This window comes from Carya illinoinensis, chromosome 7, assembly GCF_018687715.1.
Source record: "Carya illinoinensis cultivar Pawnee chromosome 7, C.illinoinensisPawnee_v1, whole genome shotgun sequence".
NCBI lineage: Eukaryota > Viridiplantae > Streptophyta > Magnoliopsida > Fagales > Juglandaceae > Carya > Carya illinoinensis.
Window position 1 is genome coordinate 43325669 of NC_056758.1, and position 22576 is coordinate 43348244.

Consider the following 22576-nt stretch of genomic DNA (forward strand, 5'->3'; position numbering starts at 1 on the left):
GGGTCTGGACCTGTCACGGACCAACTAAAACCGTCAATAAAGGAGAGGAAGAAAGTCAAAAATGAAAGCAAAACACGCAATACTTGGTAGAGTAACTTTGACAGGTTAAAAGCATCGCACAAAATGTGCAAAGCAATTTTATCGTTTCAATGTGTGCCAATTGATAAGGAATGATTTTGAAAATGAAGTTAAATCATTGATTTTTAATCGCATTAATTGCATCAACGTCAATTTTTAAAATCAAACATTGTGTTAAAATCGTTAGAATTTTAAAATTAAACCAGTTCCAGTTATTATCTATTTATAATAGAAGAGACATATACACACAAGTTAGATTTTATAATATTTATGAAATATTTAATATTATTCAAAAATTTTTAGTAAATTTTGTAGAATTAATGTAATTTGAATAAAAATTCAAAGAATGATACTCATAACTTCATACAATATAGATTTGATTTATTTTTGATAAATATTCTAATTTATACAAAAATAATTTTATAAACTGATGTAATTTATCAAATTATAATATTATTTTTATTATAAAATAGATATAATAGATTACAAGAAGGTACGTTAATTTATAAAATTATTTTTATATAATCTTTTTTTGTACTTATAGTAGCCATCTTTATTTTTAATAAAAAGAGAGGAGATAATGAAAGAATATGCGATAGAGCAGTAATTAAAGAATAAATAAGGTGACATAGCAGCATATCCATGTCTACAAAGGGTTTATTCCATAGCCAGCAATAACGGCTGTCAAATACTCAAATGCCAATCTTACCAAACCAAACAGGCTCTTAAGAAGTCAACGACAAACACCATATGCATTTGTCGGCGTGGAAAATTATTTACACGTTTATACAATAAAAAATACAGTATGCCCTTCAAGACAGAATTCCCCCAAACGGTACGATTAATGGAGAAATCCAGATGGCACGTTTTCAACCATCAAACAAAATGTCCAGTTTTTAGAATCGAAACTCCAAGAAGCTGCGTTAAGCTAGCCAACCCGCTCTTTCTCGGCGCCTTATGCGTTCTCCATTTCTTTCTTAAGAGCCTCTTCTCAAGACCAAGAGTGGTACAAAAATGGCAGGGAGTGGAGTGTTTGCAGAGATCATAGAGGGTGATGTTTACAAGTACTACTCTGATGGTGAGTGGAAGAAGTCAACTTCCGGAAAATCTGTGCCAATCATCAACCCCACCACCCGCAAGACCCAGTTCAAAGTCCAAGGTAACTCCATAATCCCCCCCTTCAGCAAGCTACAACCCACTTCCTATTTCACCTTGAATTCCAGGAATTCTTGTTCTTTTATTTATATCTCGTTTCTATTTGGATATTGTTGTGTGTTTTTATCTTAGTTATTGATTTAATTACTAGTTTATTCAAATAACACATGGTGTGAAGTCAAGTAGGTTACTATTTTCAGAATCGTTCTTTGTATATATTTTTTCTCTTTTTTGTTTGTTACTGTGCTATAAAATGTATGCTTTTCCAATTATAAAATCATTCTCCGAGTTAATTTGATTATGAGTAACTCATGTGTTTCACTGTGTCTGTTAGCATTAATCTAGAAACCAAAAAAAATTAGCTTTTTTTTTTTTTTTTTCCTCATAAGAGTTAATTGCATAAAAAATAAAGATAAGCCCAACCTTGGAGCAAACAAGATAAAACCAGATTATAGAGCAAGATTTGACAAGTGACAGTCAACAAATTTGAGTTTATTTAAGTATCAACAATTTTTTTTTTTTTTTCCCATCTATTTGAACTCATTTGGATACTTCTTTTAGGCTGTTTGATATGTGCAATTTCCGTGGCCTGCCACTAATAAATCTTTCCAACTGGAATCCAAATGAAGCCTTAAGATCAATGAGTTTGAAGTTTCATGTATGCATTAATTGTGGATGTTGAGTACTGTGAAGTTTGGTCCACACCGCTCGAGCGGAGGCATTGGCCGCTCGAGCGAATTCAGATAGATTCGAAAGCTCGATGTTAGCTTGACAGTGAGTTCGAGCAAGAAGTTTCGCTTGAGTGGAGGCATTGGCCGCTCGAGCGAAGTCAGGCAGAGTTGAACGCTCGATGTCAGCTCGACAGTGAGCTCGAGCAGATGAGGGAAGGAAGTTCGCTCGACGCGCGCTCGACACGCCGCTCGAGTGAACATGCATTTTTAGGGTTTTTTCGCCGTTTGAGTATATATAAGATTATTATATCATATGGCCGTATTGTTGGAACATAGTGGACGTACTGTGTTGAGATCCATAATTGTAGTGTGATATTCCTTAATAATAAAATCCTCTGCAGCTCCCGTGGACGTAGGCAATTTGCCGAACCACGTAAATCTTGTGTCGTGTGTGATTGATTGTTTTTCTCGTTCCATATTCTCTTTTTTAATTCATTGTCATCTTTTTTCACAACAATTGGTATCAAGAGCCCAGGTTCGGGTCTAAGAAAAAAACGATGGCTGGAGATGAATTGAAGGTATCGGGGATCGAGAAGTTTGATGGCACGGATTTTGGATACTGGAGGATGCAGATAGAGGACTACCTCTATGGGAAGAAACTTCATCTTCCACTATTGGGAAAGCAACCGGAAAATATGGATGATGCTAATTGGAACCTGTTGGATCGACAGGTTCTAGGGGTTATTCGATTAACCCTATCGAGATCTGTTGCACGCAACGTCATCAAGGAGAAGACGACTGCGGATCTCATGGCGGCTTTGTCAGGTATGTATGAAAAGCCGTCAGCGAATAACAAGGTACATTTGATGAAAAAGTTATTCAATTTGAAGATGACAGATGGTACGTCTGTTGCACAACATCTGAATGATTTTAATACTATCACAAATCAATTGTCGTCTGTTGAAATTGAATTTGATGATGAGATACGTGCACTGATACTATTGGCTTCATTGCCAAATAGTTGGGAAGTCATGAGAATGGCTGTCAGTAATTCTGCTGGTAAATCTAAATTGAAATATGATGATATTCGTGATTTGATTTTGGCTGAGGAGGTGCGCAGGAAAGATTCAGGCGAGACCTCGGGTTTGAGTTCAGCTCTAAATGTTGATTCTCGAGGGAGATCACACGACAGGAACTCAAACAGAGGAAGATCAAAATCAAAGTACAGGGGCAAGAGCAAGTTGAGGCCTGGTCAGCAGGCAACTTGCTGGAATTGTGGCAAAGCTGGCCACATAAAGAAGAACTGCAAAAACCCTAAGAAGACCGAGAATGATAGTGCTAATGTGGTAACTGAAGAAGTACATGATGCACTATTGCTTGCAGTTCATAGTCCAGTTGATGACTGGATACTGGATTCAGGAGCTTCCTTCCATACATCTTCCCACCGGGAGCTAATGCGGAACTATGTTGCAGGTAATTTTGGGAATGTGTATTTAGCTGATGGAGAGGCTTTGAACGTAGTGGGGATGGGAGATATTGATATTGCACTACCTGACAAGAACAAATGGACCTTGCAAAAGGTCAGACACATTCCTGAGTTGAAAAAGAACCTCATTTCTGTTGGGCAGCTCGATGAGTGTAGTCATTCAGTGGTGTTCTCAGATAGCACCTGGAAGATCACAAAAGGGGCATTGGTACTGGCTCGGGGTAAAAAAACTGGTACACTATATATGACTACTGGTTTGATTGACACTATTGCTACTACCGTTGCAGAGAGCACAGCAGATTTGTGGCATTGCAGGCTTGGCCATATGAGTCAGAAGGGTATGAAAGAACTTCTGTCTAGAGGCAAGCTACCAGAATTGAAGTCAGTTGATTTCAGTATGTGTGAGAGTTGTGTTATGGGGAAACAAAAAAAGGTCAGCTTCTTGAAAAGTGACAGGACGCCTAAGACAAGACTGGATCTTGTGCACACAGATGTGTGGGGTCCTTCCCCAGTGGCATCTCTTGGAGGTTCTCGCTACTATGTTACGTTCATTGATGACCATAGTAGGAAGGTATGGGTTTATTTTTTGAAGCATAAATCTGATGTGTTTAATGTGTTCAAAATTTGGAAAGTCATGGTTGAGACAGAGACAGGCTTGAAACTGAAATGTTTAAGGTCTGACAATGGTGGTGAGTATGTTGATAGTGGGTTCAAGGAGTATTGTGCAACTCTGGGTATCAGAATGGAGAAGACTATTCCTGGGACACCACAGCAAAATGGATTTGCTGAGTGTATGAACAGAACCATTAATGAGCGTGCTAGAAGCATGAGGTTGCATGCTGGACTACCACCCACTTTCTGGGTAGATGCAGTCAGCACTGCCGTTTACTTGATAAACAGAGGGCCATCAGTTCCACTGGATTGTGGATTGCCTGAGGAGGTTTGGAGTGGGAAAGAGGTCAAATTTTCTTACTTTAAAACTTTTGGTTGTTTTTCTTATGTGCTTATTGATTCTGATGCTCATAATAAACTTGAGGCTAAGTCAAAGAAATGCTATTTCATTGGCTATGGAGACGAGTCATTTGACTATAGTTTCTGGGATGATCAGGGTCGGAAAATCATAAGAAGCGGGAATGTGATTTTCAATGAGAAAATTATGTACAAGGATAAGGCTAGTACAGCTTCTGTAGTAGCTCCTCAGGAGTCCGAGTTTGTAAGATTGGATGACCTACCAGAGGTCACAATGCAGTGTAGAGATGTGAGTGACGGGGAGAGTGGATCCAGTGCACCCATTCCTATTATTCTGCAGGCGGTTTCAGAACCGTCCACTCCTACAGTTGCAGTTCACAAGTCAGTTAGGACTATACGTCCTCCACAGCGTTTCTCACCTACTTTGAATTACATTCTGTTGACAGATGGTGGAGAACCACAGAGTTACGAAGAAACCTTGCAAGATGAAAATTGTAGCAAGTGGGAGCTGGCCATGAAAGATGAGATGGATTCCTTACTAGGTAATCAGACATGGGAGTTGACAGAACTTCCATCAGGGAAGAAGGCATTACACAACAAGTGGGTGTACCGGGTGATAACTGAACATGATGGCAGTAAGAGGTACAAGGCTAGACTTGTTGTAAAAGGCTTTCAGCAGAAGCAGGGTATTGATTACTCTGAGATCTTTTCTCCTGTGGTGAAGATCACAACCATCAGGATGGTACTGGCTATGGTTGCTACTGAAGATCTATTTCTTGAGCAGTTAGATGTGAAGACAACTTTTCTTAATGGAGACCTTGAAGAAGACATCTACATGCACCAACCTGAGGGGTTCGTGGTACAGGGAAAGGAAGGTTCAGTTTGCAGATTGAAGAAGAGCTTGTATGGCCTGAATAAAGCTCCTAGACAGTGGTACAAGAAATTTGATAACTTCATGCACAGTGCAAGGTACATTAGATGTAAGGCAGATCACTGTTGCTATGTCAGGCACTTTGACAATTTTTATATTATTCTGTTGTTGTATGTGGATGACATGCTTATTGCAGGGGCTAGTATTGATGAGATCAATAATCTGAAGAAGCAGATGTCAGAGCACTTTGCAATGAAGGATTTGGGAGCCGCAAAGCAAATCTTTGGCATGAGAATTGTCAGAGATAGAGTCAGAGGTACGTTGAGACTCTCACAGACTGAGTATGTGAAAAAGGTACTCAGCAGGTTCAATATGGACAAGGCCAAACCAGTTGGCACACCCTTGGGTAGTCACTTCAGACTCAGCAAGAATCAGTCACCTGAGTCAGAGGAGGAACAAGATTACATGAGTAAGGTTCCTTATGCCTCAGCTGTTGATTCACTTATGTATGCTATGGTTTGCACAAGACCGGATATTGCCCATGCAGTGAGAGTTGTGAGTAGATACATGAGTAATCCAGGAAAGCAACATTGGGAAACAGTGAAATGGATTTTGAGGTACCTAAAGGGTTTCTCAGAAACCTGTTTGTGTTTCTCTGGAGAGAACTTGGAGGTGCAGGGCTATGTTGATGCTGATCTTGTTAGAGATATTGATAGCAGAAAGAGTACCACGGGTTTTGTTTATACAATTGGTGGTACTGCAGTGTCATGGGGTTCTAATCTACAGAAAGCAGTTTCTTTGTCCACTACACAAGTTGAGTATATTGCAGTGTCAGAGGCTGCAAAGGAGATGGTATGGCTACAGGGCTTCTTGGAGGAGTTCGGTAAAAAGAATCAGAAAGGCATTCTCTACAGTGATTGTCAGAGTATCATATTCCTTGCCAAGAATCCAGCATTTCATTCCAGGACCAAGCACATTCAGATCAGGTATCACTTTATACGATCATTGTTAGATGACGGACAGTTGTTACTTGAGAAGATTTGTGGAAGCAAGAACCATGCTGAAATGTTGACAAAGGGTGTTACACTTGAGAAACTGAAGTTGTGCACAACTTCAGTTGGTCTTCTAACATGAAGACAGGGGCAGTGAGTTGCAGAGGTGGAGGATATCATGTTTGAGGAGGACGGCGATACAACGAGTGTACCAGTCTCCAAGTGGGAGAATTGTTGAGTACTGTGGAGTCTGGTCCACACCGCTCGAGCGGATGCATTGGCCGCTCGAGCGAATTCAGACAGATTCGAACGCTCGATGTTAGCTTGACAGTGAGCTCGAGCAGGAAGTTTTCGCTCGAGCGGAGGCATGGGCCGCTCGAGTGAAGTCAAGCAGAGTTGAACGCTCGATGTCAGCTCGACAGTGAGCTCAAGCAGATGTGGGAAGGAAGTTCGCTCGACGCGCGCTCGACACGCCGCTGAAGCGAACATGCATTTTTAGGGTTTTTTCGCCGTTTGAGTATATATATGATTATTATATCATATGGCCGTACTGTTGGAATATAGTGGACGTACTGTGTTGAGATCCATCATTGTAGTGTGACATTCCTCAATAATAAAATCTTCTGCAGCTCCCGTGGACGTAGGCAATTTGCTGAACCACGTAAATCTTGTGTCGTGTGTGATTGATTGTTTTTCTCATTCCATATTCTTTTTTTCAATTCATTGTCATTGTTTTTCACAACAGTGGAGTAATCAACTCTGATCAATATATTACAAGCAGATTCTCTACTTATATAAATTGATGGATTACTAAAAATGCTACTGAGTTGAAAATTTGATCAGATACGTTTTTCTTGAATTAAATCCAAACAGCTTGCACTCAAGAGGAGGTGAACAAAGTCATAGACGTTGCAAAATCAGCACAAAAATCATGGGTAAAGACCCCGCTATGGAAAAGGGCAGAATTACTTCACAAAGCAGCGGCAATTTTAAAAGAGCACAAAGTGCCTATAGCAGAGTGTCTCATCAAAGAGATTGCTAAACCGGCTAAGGATGCAGTCACTGAAGTATGTGGGATGAAAAGTCTTCCTTTCTTTGAATAATATGTGGGAAATTCAGTTCCTTATCTCTTGACTAAGTAATTCAATTTGAAGATTTGGAAGTAATTTTCTTGCCTTTAAAAGAGTTTATGGCATTATGGTTTTAATATGTATTTGTACTTTGAGAAGGTCAAATGCTAACCAAATATTGCCCCAGATTTTATTGTTTTCTAGTGCTGGATCGGTACTTTGTGGATATCCATACAAAACGTGATTGCATTATAATTGGGTTTTGATTTTTTTCCCTGGCATGATGAAGGTTGTTAGGTCTGGGGATTTGGTGTCATACTGTGCTGAAGAAGGGGTGAGGATTCTGGGAGAAGGGAAGTTCCTGGTTTCCGATAGTTTTCCTGGCAATGAGAGGACCAAATATTGCCTCACTTCAAAGGTAATTTAACTTAATTTTTTTAAGGTGCTCATGTTTTTTGTAGGTGCCTTGCAACTGCACCTTTGCTGATTTTATTATGTTAGTGATTAGCATATTACTTATGTTTTGGCCAGTGGTTTTGTTCATAGGCCCCTTCAGGGACTTTTTTTTTTTGGTCCTGACATGATATAGCTTTATTCTTAGGGGAACTTTAAAATATGTAAGGTATATCCAGAGAATCATTGACCAGTGACGGCATTATGTATGTTGCAAACCCTTCAAACAACACAATATAATTATAATATCAAATTCTCTTGTTTTTATTGCCAAAAAATGTTAATTAAGTGGTAGCAAAACGCCATAGTGATGCTTCTCTAAAATAATAGTCAAAATAGACCGATTTAGTTAAGAATTCAAAGAGTATTCTTTGGCTGACAGAAATTGAAAAATTAAGGCTATCTTACATATGTATGTATGTACCTATCCATAAATGCATGGGTGCATGGATGCTTGATAGAGAGCTTAATTTAAAGGAAAAAGAAAAAAAAACCAAGATTTTACAATGAATGAAATATCACATAATGGATGAGGAAGATGGAGAGTTAACAATCTAAAGCCAAGTAAATTATGGCGATGAGTTTATGTCTCAAGGTGGTGAGTAATTGTTGGCTATCTAGAATAGATGAAGCAATGTATGGCCATAACATTGGAGATTGAGTCTAACATTAGATGAGTACCATAACAGAAACGAAGAATCAAGAAAGATTAGGCCAAACAACGTACGACAATCTTCCTCTGCCACTTCTTATGTGATGAATAAAGAAGGATGTGGTCAAATATTTTGGATTTCTTCAATTGTGCATGAGTTCCTATGTGTTATGACAGTGATTCAAACTAAAATTAGTGAAAATTTGTTCTCTCACTTATTTATCCTGTTTGTATTAGATGAGTAACTTGGACTTGCAACTTTATGCAGGTTCCACTTGGGGTGGTTTTAGCCATCCCACCCTTCAACTATCCTGTCAATCTGGCCGTTTCCAAAATTGCTCCTGCTCTTATTGCCGGAAACTCTCTTGTACTGAAGCCCCCAACCCAGGTATGGAATTAATGTTTGATGCCCATTTTCTTCCACCACCTTCAATCATACATAAAGTTTCCAGTGTGGCTGAAACTTTGATATTCCAATAATATCACCACACAAATGGACTTTTATTTTGTTTAAATAGCTTTACAAACCAAGTTGTTCTGATAAGCTTATGTTATTGCTTGTAGGGTGCTGTAGCCGCACTCCACATGGTGCATTGCTTTCATTTGGCTGGCTTTCCCAAAGGCCTTATTAGCTGTGTTACGGGGAAAGGTTCTGAAATTGGTGACTTCCTTACAATGCATCCTAGGATCAACTGTATAAGGTTATTTTTTGGTCATCATAAGATATTTGCGTTCCATCAGTATCTTGTTTCTTATCCTTCCTGATTGTAAACCTTTTTCCTCCTTTCTAGTCTTATAGCATCAAAACTTGGAGATATGCATCTTTAGATCAAGTAGGACGCAGAATCATTATAAGTAAGCTATTAGAAAATGAGTTTTGCTACATACAAGCAAAACTGCGTACCAATACTTATTACTTCATATTCAAAATTTAAATTAGCACCGTTTTCAATAAAATCTACTTTTTGACTAATCACATTAGATTGGTGTAGATATTAATAGGCAGTTGTGCTTGCAACTAGATTTTTCCTTAGAAAATTTATTTTTTGACTTTTTGGTCAAATGGCTTATGCATCCCTCCATAACCAATCACGCAACTTGTCCAATTGCGGATTTAAACTAACTCTGAACTTGAAAATCAAATAGGATGTAGAATCATATATTTGCATGTCGAGTAAGTTCTACCTAACATGCATCCTCCTCAGCTTCACAGGTGGAGACACTGGAATAGCAATTTCAAAGAAAGCAGGCATGATTCCTCTTCAGATGGAACTAGGTGGTAAAGATGCATGCATCATTCTTGAAGATGCGGATTTGGATTTGGCAGCAACAAATATCATAAAGGGAGGCTTCTCTTACAGGTGAAGGAAATATATGGAACTGCTAACCGGACTCATTTCAACCTAATTGTCCATATCATCAAGTCTTGAATTGGCATTAGATTTGCTGTAAGAATATTTAATCAGAAATTCACATGCATCATCATATAATTGTCCATGTCATGAATTGGAAATACGAGTTTAGAGCAGATGCAGAAACTCCCTTTCAACGAAAATCCCCAACTGCCAGTTCTCTCTATTATGTTTCTTAACTAAAGATAGAATGACATTGCATCCAAAAGGAATTACTTTCTGGCACATCATTCACCCTTGCACTGTTGGCAAGGATGCAATGGCTTTCTTCCCTGCAGTCTATGCAAATAATTTCCTGTTAATTCTTGGTATCTCTCATGGAAAATAATTTATAAATCACAACCCCATCACTATGAGTGCTTTTGGTTTTACATGGCTCTATCTGCAGTTCACACTTATGTCTCATAATTTGTGTGCTGTTATCTAAATCAGTGGTCAAAGATGCACGGCTGTAAAGGTTGTCCTGGTCATGGAATCTGTTGCTGACATTCTTGTCGAGAAAGTTAAATCTAAAGTGGCAAAATTAACCGTTGGGCCACCTGAGGATGACTGTGATATTACTCCGGTCGTTACGGAGTCCTCTGCTAACTTTATCGAAGGCTTGGTAATGGATGCAAAGCAAAAAGGAGCAACATTCTGCCAGGAGTACAAAAGAGAGGGAAACCTCATATGGCCGTTGTTGTTAGATAATGTTCGACCTGATATGAGGATTGCATGGGAGGAGCCATTTGGTCCAGTTTTGCCTGTCATACGTATAAACTCTGTTGAAGAAGGAATCCATCACTGCAATGCTAGCAATTTGGGTCTTCAGGTATTTTCTAAAAACTTCTCATTCCAGCTTGTCCAACTTTTCATCACAAGTCATGTAGCTGTTTTCGGGTATCTGTGAATAGAAATTATTGACAGTGCCCATCTGGATTTTAATTCTCATAGGAGTTTCAGTTTATTTAGTTTTTCTTTTATAAGTGGCTATTCGAAACTTTTAACAGCTTTAGTTTTTAAAACCTCTGCACCAAGTTTTCAGTTTGCCCGATTCCAGAATTCCTTATAAGCCCATATACAATTGCAGGGTTGTGTTTTTACAAGAGACATAAACAAAGCAATTTTGATCAGCGATGCAATGGAGACAGGAACTGTTCAGATCAATTCGGCACCAGCTCGTGGACCAGATCATTTTCCTTTTCAGGTGCATTATCTTTCCATTTTACGGAGTTCCCTGATATATGGGGATATTTCTTACTATATTCACATCCCTATGAGTTAGTAAGCAGATGGGGAAGCATCCAGCATAGTTGCCAATATGTGCTTTCACCATTTATTGGCATTACGCAGGGCTTCATATGATAAGGATATTTACTTCCTTTCCTCCTAATGCAAATCTTATCTGTATTTTATATTTTGCGTGGCTGGGATTAGCATCCATGATTATGAGTAAATCCCTTTTGAATCCCACGAGAGCATCATTATGTTAAAAAGATTTGACTGACACTGCTTTGTTACTACAGGGTCTGAAGGACAGTGGAATTGGTTCGCAAGGAATCACCAACAGTATAAATATGATGACAAAGGTCAAGACCACCGTAATCAACTTGCCCTCGCCTTCTTATGCTATGGGTTAATTTGCCCTGTTAGGATACAAATAATAATAAATTACTTGTAAATATGAGAAGCAACTTTTATGCTTTAGGTTTTTGGAGAAAAACAGTGGACCTAACTTGGCTTGTAAAAGAGACTATTTTATTGTGGACTGGTGGGTCTCTTCTCTTCTCTCGAGTAGCAAAAGCTGCCATATATAAATAGAAAAAAAAAAAAAAAAGAGTTGGCACAAAATTAACAACAATCCTTCTTACAGCTTCATATGCCTTCTTTAATATTATGCTTGAATGAGTTATGTTATATATATATAATTATTTTTATGTATTTTTTTATATATTTTAATGATGTGATTGATTAAAATAATTATTTTATATTAAAAAATAGTAATAAAATGTGTAAATAATATGTAAAATTAACTAATTTTTAAAATCCGTGAACAAGATGATTTACATGTGTCATGCAAGTATCCACTGTCATTAGTATTTTGATATGAAAAAATCTAGTTGTAAGCATAATTGTGTATTAATATGTGCATTAATTTATTGTGATTGATCAAAAAGTAGATTTTATTAAAAATAGTGTTAATTTAAATTTAAAATATAAAAAAATTAGTATTGGTGTGCAGATTAGTGCGTGATTTTGTTTATATATAATAAAACTCTTTTGATATTTTATTATGAATACAGGTATTAATCATGGTGATGGTTTGGTGTCATTGCCATATTTGCTCTTTTCTTTTTTATTTTTTGAAGAAAATATGTCTGCATGGAGTGTTTTTTTATTAATTATTAGAAAATTTCCTTGATAAGGAAAGGAAAGGCGAGAAAAAAGCAGGCATTAAAAAAATCCAACGGTCAAAGGAACCCCACACAGAGTCCTGCCAAAATCCAAAGGCGGATCTCAAACTCGGAATTTAACTCGAGTTCTCGAAACCCGTAGAATCCGAGCCCAATCTTCGCTAGATCCACCTTAAGCTTCTTTTAAGATCGCACCAAAATAAATATTTTTGGTCGCGCACATTCGAAACACACACACATATCAAAAGTTGCAACCAATTACTAGAGGGGAAAAAAAAAACCCGAAAATTTTCTTATTTTCTATAAATGTTTTACATCGGATATTTTTTTAAAAAGTAATACATATTTTTCTGCGTTTTTTTTCCTGAAACTCTAGCCCTCTTCTTCTTTCTGAAAATAATAAAAAAACCCTAAAAATTTCCTGGGAAAATCGTAGCACCTTCTTTCTAGACACTCTCTGAAATCCTCGGTATCTCCTTTTGTTCGTGCGCTCCGTAGAGTTTCTATGGTGTGAAATCGACGCAACGCTTGTGAGATTTGAAGGGATCTAGGGTTATAACTCGAGCGACAATGGCGTCTTCGGATACAGAGCTCGAAGAACAGCTTCTGCAAGCCGGGAATAAGCTCGTCGACCCTCCCTCCTCCGTGGATGAGCTCCTGTCTCTTCTCGACGTAAAGCTCTGATCTTTGTTCCCATTCGTTTTTTTAATTATTTATTATTATTTTAAATTTCGTACTGGAGTTCGTACGTGGATTTATTTATTTTGTGGATATGACTATTGGTCCTATTTAATGAAATGGGTTCTTGATATCTTATACCATTGAAGGTTGTGATGTGGGGGATTTTCGTAATCTGTGTTATCCGCCTTCTGTCTTTTTTTCTTCTGTTGCATGTTTTCTTGCTGGTTGAGTTAGTTGATACGATTTCTCTGAAGTAATATAATGAGCTTACTTCATGGGACTTTTGCACAAGATACACGGATTGGTTTGAGTTAGGAGTTCTGCGTGCCGCGTAACTAATCGTTTGTGCTAGGCTGTCTGCAACACTCGTCCTTGACAATCATTTAAGAAGAGGATTTATATGAAATCCTTAGCTTAGAGATTTTTATATTATTTTAACGCGGTAGTGATTGGATAGGCAGATATACCCGCTCTTTTTTCCTTAGCTATGGGGTCAATTAATTGGATTCTGCAGTAAACAAAATGCCTTATTGGTAGGAGGTTCGGGAAATTATGGGGAACAAGCTACATTAAGACGGGTAGTTTTTCATTATTGCTATTTTATCCCCTGCGGGGGCGGGGGTCAGAGGGCAAGAAAAACATTTCAATTTTGATGCGATTTTGTACATATTTTATGCAGAAATCTTGGAAAGAAAATAATGGAAAGGGGGAGGTCGATTTTGAATTATGAATTTTCCAAAGCAGAAAGAGGCGGGATAGGCACAAAACCATAATAGCTGATCTTTCTGTTTCTTTCCATTCTTACCTGATTTTTGTGGAATCGCTTTTTTGGACAAGAGTCAATGAATTGCTCTTTCTGGATGTCTGCTTGTTTTACTCTCTAACCATGAACCAGAGAGAGCTGTGTTGCTTATTTAATTTTAATTTAGTCACTATTTTTTTTTTTTGGAGGAGAGGAGGGGGGGGGGGGGGGGGGGGGGGACTGATACAATTCTCCATTTCCAACCAGGAATCAAAGTATAAGAAAGGCCTTTGGAGAGTGTAATAATAGTTTTACGTGTCTGTAAAACTACGACTAATTTCCTCCCTTTCCGAAAGCGGCAAAGCCCCATTTTAGGTCTTTGCATGAGGTACGGCGAATAAAAGGCTTTCATCAGAGCCTGCTTTGTGCAAATGTGTGAAACTTGCAAAGCTGGATTTTGTTCAAAGTGGGCCCAACCATTTATTCCTAATGTATTGTTGCATGAACTCCACATAAGTTATGTTTCCAACATTTGGAGCATTTTCCATTTTTTGTCATCTTGCAAAAACATTGTCATCTCCTCTCCAATGGTGTGATGAGCTATGCAGATTTCAAGAATTTTCACTTTACATCTGTTGCGTGTAGTTGAGTATCCAATGTTTAAAACTATATTGGGAATGAAAATTTATTTGGATGATTTATTTTTTGGAAGTTTTGACAATGAATTTGTCATGGGGCTGGTTATAGGTTACAAGGAGTGTGGTATGTAGATAGTACAAGAATCATATGTTAGTGAACTAGTGCATCGGGAGATTTTGACCTGGTAGGAGTACAGCAGCCGCTTGTAAAGTTGATCTTACAAATTACACGCCTCTTGATTTTTGACTTGTTAATATAATGGCAGCTGCTTGTAGAGAATGCTAGATTGTAAGTTAGTGACCTAGTTTGTTGGGAAAAAGGCGATATTTGACCTGTTAGTAATACGACAGCCACTTGTAAAGATAATCTTACAAATTACAAGCCTCTTGATTTTCTCTTGGTATTTTTATATTTTTGCTTGAGCTATGTAATATTTTAGTTAGATCTAAGTTATAGAAATCAGTCTCTCCCTATCTCTCCAAACCTTTATCATTTCCCATTGTCATATATTCTCTTGCGATCGAAATACCACACGATTGTTTTTTTATTTACATATATTTTTTTTGTTTTCTGTTTACCCGCTAGTCGCATCGCATTTGTAAGTTTTTGTTTTACATGCGGTGTCTTCACCTTTTGTTAGTGGATCAAATTTGGAAAGAGAACATGCAGTATCTGGCTCATTGATTGATATCTTCTATCTAAATAGACTAACACTATCCCTCATCAAGTTCCCTTTCATTAATGCCGATGCACCTTATTTGGAAAACTTTGCCAAAGAGAGTGTTCAACTGTGGAGCTGTGAAAATCTTGAGTATCAGATTTCTTTGATGTCCACTTTCACATGTTTATTAGGTGTTAGTGAATGGTTAGATTGCTATTATTTTAATTATTGTAATGATGAGAAGTTGATTGTTGTGTTCATGGGCTATGCTTTCTGTGTTCTCTAATAAGAAAATCTTCTATTACTTATCACAAAAATGATGAGAGGCTTATTGTGGAAAAGTTTATTACTTTCTACTCGTTCATGGTCCTAATACTTGCATAACATGTTTTTCACTCTGGTGATATTAGCATGTAGAAAATTGTTTGTTGAGAGTGGAACAGTCGCCTACCAAATCAATGCAGAATGCACTTTCTCCATCACTCAAAGCACTGGTTGGTGATCAACTTTTTAGACATTCAGATGTAGATGTGAAAGTTGCAGTTGCCTCTTGCATCAGTGAGATAACAAGGATAACTGCACCTGATGCTCCCTATGATGATGACCAAATGAAGGTATCTGAACTTTTTGGTTGGGATATTGTTAGAAAGGTTAAAATATTAACTGTCTGTCTCTGAAATTTTCTTTTCTGTTTTATATTGTGCAGGAGATCTTTCAGTTGATTGTATCTTCATTTGAGAATCTATCTGACAATTCCAGCCGGTCATATACAAAGAGGACCTCAATTCTTGAAACTGTTGCAAAGGTCAGGTCATGTGTGGTAATGTTGGATCTTGAATGTGATGCACTGATCCTTGAGATGTTCCAGAATTTCCTGAAGGCAATAAGGTCTGAACTATTATTTTCTACTTGATAGTCACCCCTTGAGGATGTTTTGTCATTGACAGATATCTGCTTCAGTATCTCTCACCTATACTATAAAAAAGATATCTGCTGTAGTATGTCTTATCATTGTGGAGTCTGATTTTTCTCTAACCAACAGTTCCTTAGACTAATGTTTTCTCCTACCAAGATGAACTGTTGCATGAGTGGTGCTACCCAGAACAGGTTCAGGCGCACATATATGTTGACTTATTTGAAATTGTTGGCAGTATTGAGCAAGAGCATTATTCTTAAATTTAATGTAAGGTTTACGGTGTTTATATCGTAAAAAGTGCATCCTTAAATCTGTTGGATACTAAAAGACAAGTTTATGCCTTTTTCCCTGGTTTGACTGCTGAAATTACACTTATGTTGTCTTGAAAGATCATTTAAGTTTTTATGACAAGTAAATATTGTACAAGCTTGCGGTGAGAAAAAATGGGTTCTTTCCTCGTGCATGATTCCTGATGCATTCATTGATTAGTCTTTTAAACTTTGTTGGGTGAAATGGAGAAACAGGAAATTTATACTGTGGAAAAGGATTCAGCACAACATAATTTTATTACATAACCTGAGGTTGACTTTACTTTGATAAGTTTATGTACTTATTTTGGGTGCTTTATTTTATTTATTTATTTTATATAGAGCTATGCAGCATCAGCGTTATATGCTTTTCCTTTTACTTTGTTGATCTGTATTTGATTCCCTGATCATCAATTTATTGTTTTCCAGTAGGAATTTCCTGTTTTGAATATCTGGAGCTGTTATATCTGATAATTTATACCTATAAAGAAAATCTGATAAGTTGTAGTAACTTAACTATCCCTAGAAGCCTTGTTTGGATATAATTGCTTGAAATTGTTATTTATATATTGCTATTGCTGATGGATTTTCGTGTTCAACTTTCAGGGAACATCACCCAGACAATGTCTTTTCATCTATGGAGACGATTATGACCCTTGTTTTAGAAGAAAGTGAAGACATTGCTCTAGAGTTACTCACTCCGATCTTAGATAGTGTGAAAAAGGACAATGAGGTTAGTTAAAGTGAAACTGACAATATGCTTCCCCACTCTCAATTTTATCAATTTTCTGACACCCTCCATTTCCAGGAAGTTCTGCCTGTTGCTCGGAAGTTGGCAGAGAGAGTGCTTGAAAGCTGTGCTACAAAGGTTAAGCCTTACCTGATTCAAGCAGTGAAAACTTTGGGAATATCTTTTGATGATTATAGTGAAGTTGTTGCTTCAATATGTCAAGAGACATCTGGAACTGTTGAGCAGAATGAAGTCCATGCTATTAGCAAGGATATGGTAATCTTGTCATTAAACTCAAGATAGAAATTTTACATCTGTTGCTGCTTCTTGACTGTAAAAGAACCCTTGATTTGGTTCTTCTTCTATAGCCCTCAGTATCTGTTCTGTACTTTATTATTTGCTTTCATGACTGTAAATGAAAACTTGATTTGGCGTCTCTCCATAACCATCTATAGATCTGTTCTGTCCCTGATCATAGTGTCTGACTAGTATTCACCAAGATCTAGTTACTATCCTTTCACGTCACTGTCTGTATAATTTCTACCATTTTATTCTGCTTAACTCCATGTTCCTTTATAACTCAAAAAGAAAATTTCAATTCGCTCATGAAATCTTGCTATATAAACAGTGGCTTGAGCCAATGTGGTTTCTGATGGTCTTGTTTGCATCTAATTTTGGTAGCATTAATGTTGAGATCTTCTGTCTATTATCTAGAAGTTCTATCTGATAATTTTCTTGGTGTGGACTGCGGCCAAGATCAGGTTCATTCATGGAGATTCACAAATGTTTTTTCACGTTGGCTTAAAGCCCCTATGATGATTTTATTGGGCACTTTTTTTTTTTTTGGTGGGGTTGGGGGGGGGGGGGGGGTGGTTGGGTGGTGCTTCCATCTATTTAGGAGCTGTCCTGTGTGATGTCATTTATTGGTGGTTGCAAACAATAGTTTACTGGTGCTAATCATTATACGTGGCTTATATGGGTTGTTTTTATTCAAAATCATTTTTTGATTGGCCTCTGTGGTTATATTTTTTGCAAGGCTGATGAGAGCAAGTCAGGGAAGGCGTCTGTGGATGAGAGAGGCACAGTATGTTATTCTTGCACTTTTTTTAAAAAAAAATGCTTTGATTTTTAATTCGTCGCTTGTTTTTATTGCTTCCTTGTATGCATAAATTTCTGAGCCACGATGTCTTTTACTCCGTTGTTCAATTGGTCAGGAGGATAAAGAGAAATCAACAGCAGTAGTTTCTTCTGAACAAGTTGATCTTGCTATTCAGCAATCTCCCAAATCAGTAATGAGCAATGGTGTCGCACAAACTGGGGAAGATGACTCTCTGCAGCTTTTGAACTCTGAAAACAAGCAAGAGCATGGTCATCTTTCTGATCAATCCAAAAATATTAGTACATCGAGCAATGCCAGACCTAATAATTTGGAAACTGAGAAACTGCCAGAGCCTAAAAGTAACAGCAAGGATGCATCTAGTTCACCTCCTGTGGAGCCATCTGTTGAGTCTGCTGGGTCTTTAAAAAATGAAAAAGTGGCTGGTATTAAGATATCCTCACCTAAGGCTTTGGATAATGAATCTGGAAATGTTGCTGCCCTATCCCCAAGAGGTAGCCTTCCTGATGAAAGTAATTCCAAAAAGGCTGGTGGACGACCAAAAAAAAGAGAAAGCTCAATTAAGGAGGCTATGCCATCCTCACATGATATTTCGAAGAAGGTATCTGAAGGAACAGGTGATTTGGAGCCAAAATCGAATAGACGCTCAGGGAAAAAGGTGCCCAGTGAGATTTCTAATGAGAATAAAACACCAACTGTGGTAGATGCATCCAGCAAGGAAATTAGTGATCCAGAGGCAAAACCATTGAGGCAGCCAGCCAAGAAGGTAGATGGAAGCATTAAAATCGAGGGATCCTCTTCAAAGCAGCCAGAAGACAAGAAAAAGCGGGGACGGGGAAAAGCTATTTCTGAGAAGGATGAAACCAAATCTTCTACCAAGGCTGATGAAAAAGTATTTTCTTATTGTCTTTGGAATCATGAGCTTGCTGCTGTATCAGTTTATTGCAAATCAATTGTCTTGAATCCTATAACTAAGAGAAAGTTGTCTCTGTGATTTATGTAGGAAATGTTGTCTTCACCGAAGTCAGTCACAAAGTCAACTAAAGATGATAGTGTCTTGGAGGAAACCCCTAAGACAAATCCCAAGAGGAAGCGTACTCCAGGAAAAGAAAAAGTACATATTCTTGATTTCATAGGGCTTTGTATTTTTTCGTTCTATTTTCAGTTTCAAAATGGAATTTCTAATTCGTGTGAGATATTGTGCCTGACATTTTAATATGTGGAATATCCTCCATGAAGCTAAGATTATTGCACGGTAGCATCCTTTTTCTTGTTGTAGTATTGATATGTTTCTCTTATTCGAATTGGTTACAGTCCTCTTGACACCAGAATGATATCAATTGATCCTTGTAGGCATAAAGTTTCTGTAGTTTGAGTTTTTCCATTGTAGTTACTTTTCATTTTTGCTAATTAGACCAAGTGATACATTCGCTCATTTCATCGGATTTATGTAGTTATGCTTGCAAAGCATTATATTGGCATCTGTCGGATGTTATTATATTCTTGTGAGATTTTGTTCTGCATTTAGGTGCAGTATTAGGATGTGCAGATATCTAGAATGTTGTGTTCTATATATATATACACTTTTTGTCAAAGATCAAATTTATAAAATGGTGGTATAGATGGTTCACGTTGAATAAAACTACTAGTGAAATCAGCATGAAATCAGCATTTCAATTTACAATTGTAATGATCAAATTTACAATTGTATGAAATCAGCATCAAATTCATACAATTTACAATTTACAATTGTATGATCAAATCAGATTGACAAACTACAAGTGGTATAGATGATCAAATTTACAATTGTATGAAATCAGCATTTCATGACTACTAGTGAAAAAAAGAATAAATTGATTGTGTTATGAGCTAGAAGCTAGCCCTGTATATCTTAAGTAGCGGTTCTAATTACTATTGGCATTATTTTCTTTTTCTTTTTTCAATCTTAATTAGTTTTTTGAGTTCCATTGTTGGCAAATGGTTATGCTTGCTTATTTTATAAGAATCCTTTGTGCTTTTGAAATCACTTTCTTATTGAGTGATTGCTGTCTCAGGAATCAGATTATGGCGAGAAATTGGTTGGCTCAAAGATTAAGGTTTGGTGGCCAGATGACCAGGCGTAAGTACTGTTCTCATCTTCTATATGTTTTCAAAGCTGTTGCTGGGTCTTTATTAATTTATCCTTTTGAATGATGATTTTGTCAATCAAAATTTTGAATGTTGGTGTGTGCATGTGTGGGTATGTTCCTTGACTATAGTTACTTTAAGTGGTTTTGATCAAGTACCGATAAAAAGTGGTGTTGATCAAGTGTTTTTGCATTATATTATATAATCATTTCAAGGTCTGTATAAAAAGCCGTTTTAGACTCGGTGTTACCCTACTTGCAACTTCCCCAACTGTATCCTTGATATATGTTGATGTGGGATATGGAAATCCTAAAGCGTGTTTTTCCTTAATGTTAATCTTTTAACTTTGCAGGTTTTATGAAGGTGTTGTTGATTCTTTTGATCCTAAGGAAAAGAAGCATAAGGTGAGATGCCAAATATTGAAGCCAGATACAATTATTTTCTTTTTATTATCATCTCATGTTTTTTCTTTTTTAAAATTGTGTGTTGGCTTTTGGGTTCCTCCCCCTTTATTTATGTAATTTAGGTGTTATTTCATGCAATTAATATGTTTTTTCCCTCTCGGATGTTGTATTTGATGTTGACTTCCGTTGTTACTTATATTGAATGTGTTGTTCTCATTCTTTGTAGGTCTTATATACAGATGGCGATGAAGAAGTATTATATCTTAAGAAGGAAAAGTGGGAATTTATTGGAGGCGACTCTGTGTCGGATGGGGTGGGTGGCTCCATGATTTAAGTCTTGATAGCTTATACTTTCTTCCTATGTTCTATATTGATGTTGATATAATGTATTAACAGGATCAAGCAGCTGATCAGCAAAATCCTGATGCTTCCTCTGAAATGTACGTATTTGTTTTTACAAATAAGAAGAAAACTATCATTAATAGTGCAAAAACACTCGAATACATTTATTCCGTACTTTCGTATTGACTTTTCAATCAGATATTGTTGCATTGAGCTTTTCTCCTGGGATGTTCTATATTTAATTTGTTAGTATCATCTGTACTGTACAACTTTCCATAGTCCAAAATCAAATCCTAAGTGGTTGGCCTTTGATGGAAAGTGGCTCATTATGTTGGGTTCCTGTGGTTTTTGCTTCGTTTTCTTTGCAATCGTTCTTGCTTGGTCTTTATAACGTCTACCTTACTGTGTTTTGTTCATTACAATCAGGCCCCTGAAGAAGAAAGCAAAAGTAATTTCTGATGAGCGAACTAAGCAAGGAAAGATGGATGCTTTACCCAAAAAGTAATTCCCTTTTTATTGATAAATTTTTTGGTGTTATTCTTCTGTTGGCTTCTAAGAGTTCTAGTTCATTCTAGGGGTGGAGGTGCTTCCTCCAGCAAATCCAAAGGTACCTCTTCAAAATCTGGTCGTAAATCCCGTGAAGGCAGTAAAGTTGATGGCAAGTCCAAAGATGCCTTCACCAAGACTGCGAGCAAATCAGAGGATGTCAGTAGTGGGGAATCTAAGGATCATATGCCTAGAGCTGGCAGTAGTAAATCAGTTGATGCTGCTCCTAAATCGGCTGGGAAGTCCAAGAAAAATGATCCTGTCACACCCAAGACTGGGAAATTCAAAGATGATAATACCAGCACACCTAGAACTTCCACCAAGTCCAAGCAAGGCACTGCAAAGACTGGAAAGTCCAAGCAGGACATACTCAAGAGTGCTTCTGTTTCCAAGGGCAAGAACCCCAAAAGTAGTGGCAAGTCTAGTGCCAATGGTTCTGGCAAGATGAAATCTGGCGGTTCATCAAATACGAAAGAGAAAGAGAATGTGAAGGATAACTCAACCGATTCTGCAAAGGTGCTTGGAAGTACAAAGGGGAAGTCGCCAACATCACCAAAAGCACAGGGAAGTGACTCCAAGACTGGGAAAAAGCGGCGGAGGGGAACTGCAAGTTAATAGTTTACTCACCAATTGCTCTCAAGCTGTTTCTTCTCATCTCCTCAGAGAATACTTCAAATCTTCCCTACCTCCATCCGCTGTAGCAACTTTGATATCTGGGCGCTGCAGTTGACGGTAAACTATCAATTAGGTATTCTTCATCATCTTTGACACAATTCCGAGATTGTGACTAGCTTGTAATCCACAGTTACCGTAGTTTGTAGTTGTTTTAGGGTTTAGTTAGTTTTGCTCTACATTCTTGTTTTAGATGGAATTTGTGTTTATCTGAGAGAGCAGTAGAAAATATTGATTAGCCCTGTTTAAGAATGCTCTTTATAAGGCAGTGTTATCGGTTCAAAACACTGTCAGAACGAATTTTCTCCTCTTGACCGTACCAGCCTTCTCGTTGCATAGTTATGCCAACCTGGGGTCCACGTGAATACTCCAACTGACCTACGTGGAGATTTTTTTCTTTGGGAATAATTTTTAAGAGATTTCGTTCTTAATGATGTGAAGTTCTATCATCAATGCAGCGCATGGCTTTGATCGCAAATCTCGTGTTTA

At 37.5% G+C, this 22576-nt stretch overlaps 2 protein-coding genes across 4 annotated transcripts; both read left to right on the plus strand.

Annotated features, from left to right (window-relative positions):
• The first annotated feature begins 958 nt into the window (after nt 1-958).
• LOC122317369 (NADP-dependent glyceraldehyde-3-phosphate dehydrogenase) lies at nt 959-11576 on the plus strand. Of its 2 annotated transcripts, none has more exons than XM_043134431.1 (9): nt 959-1237; nt 7096-7289; nt 7582-7710; nt 8666-8785; nt 8962-9098; nt 9603-9758; nt 10242-10620; nt 10879-10995; nt 11315-11576. In XM_043134431.1, exons 1-9 carry the CDS (start codon nt 1093-1095, stop codon nt 11426-11428), a joined length of 1491 nt encoding a protein of 496 aa, XP_042990365.1. In that variant the 5' UTR covers nt 959-1092; the 3' UTR covers nt 11429-11576. The 2 variants fall into 2 exon arrangements, with proteins under 2 accessions (XP_042990365.1, XP_042990366.1); XM_043134432.1 differs by lacking the exon at nt 959-1237 and adding an exon at nt 2678-2729.
• Nucleotides 11577-12430: 854 nt separating this feature from the next.
• LOC122315557 (uncharacterized protein DDB_G0286299) lies at nt 12431-22375 on the plus strand. 2 transcript variants are annotated; one of them, XM_043131532.1, is made up of 14 exons: nt 12431-12874; nt 15336-15539; nt 15632-15813; nt 16756-16882; nt 16958-17155; nt 17916-17963; nt 18094-18888; nt 19000-19110; nt 20051-20115; nt 20476-20527; nt 20754-20840; nt 20924-20967; nt 21296-21370; nt 21445-22375. In XM_043131532.1, exons 1-14 carry the CDS (start codon nt 12773-12775, stop codon nt 22028-22030), a joined length of 2676 nt encoding a protein of 891 aa, XP_042987466.1. In that variant the 5' UTR covers nt 12431-12772; the 3' UTR covers nt 22031-22375. The 2 variants fall into 2 exon arrangements, with proteins under 2 accessions (XP_042987466.1, XP_042987467.1); XM_043131533.1 differs by lacking the exons at nt 12431-12874; nt 15336-15539; nt 15632-15813 and adding an exon at nt 15841-16108.
• The last annotated feature ends 201 nt before the right edge of the window (nt 22376-22576 follow it).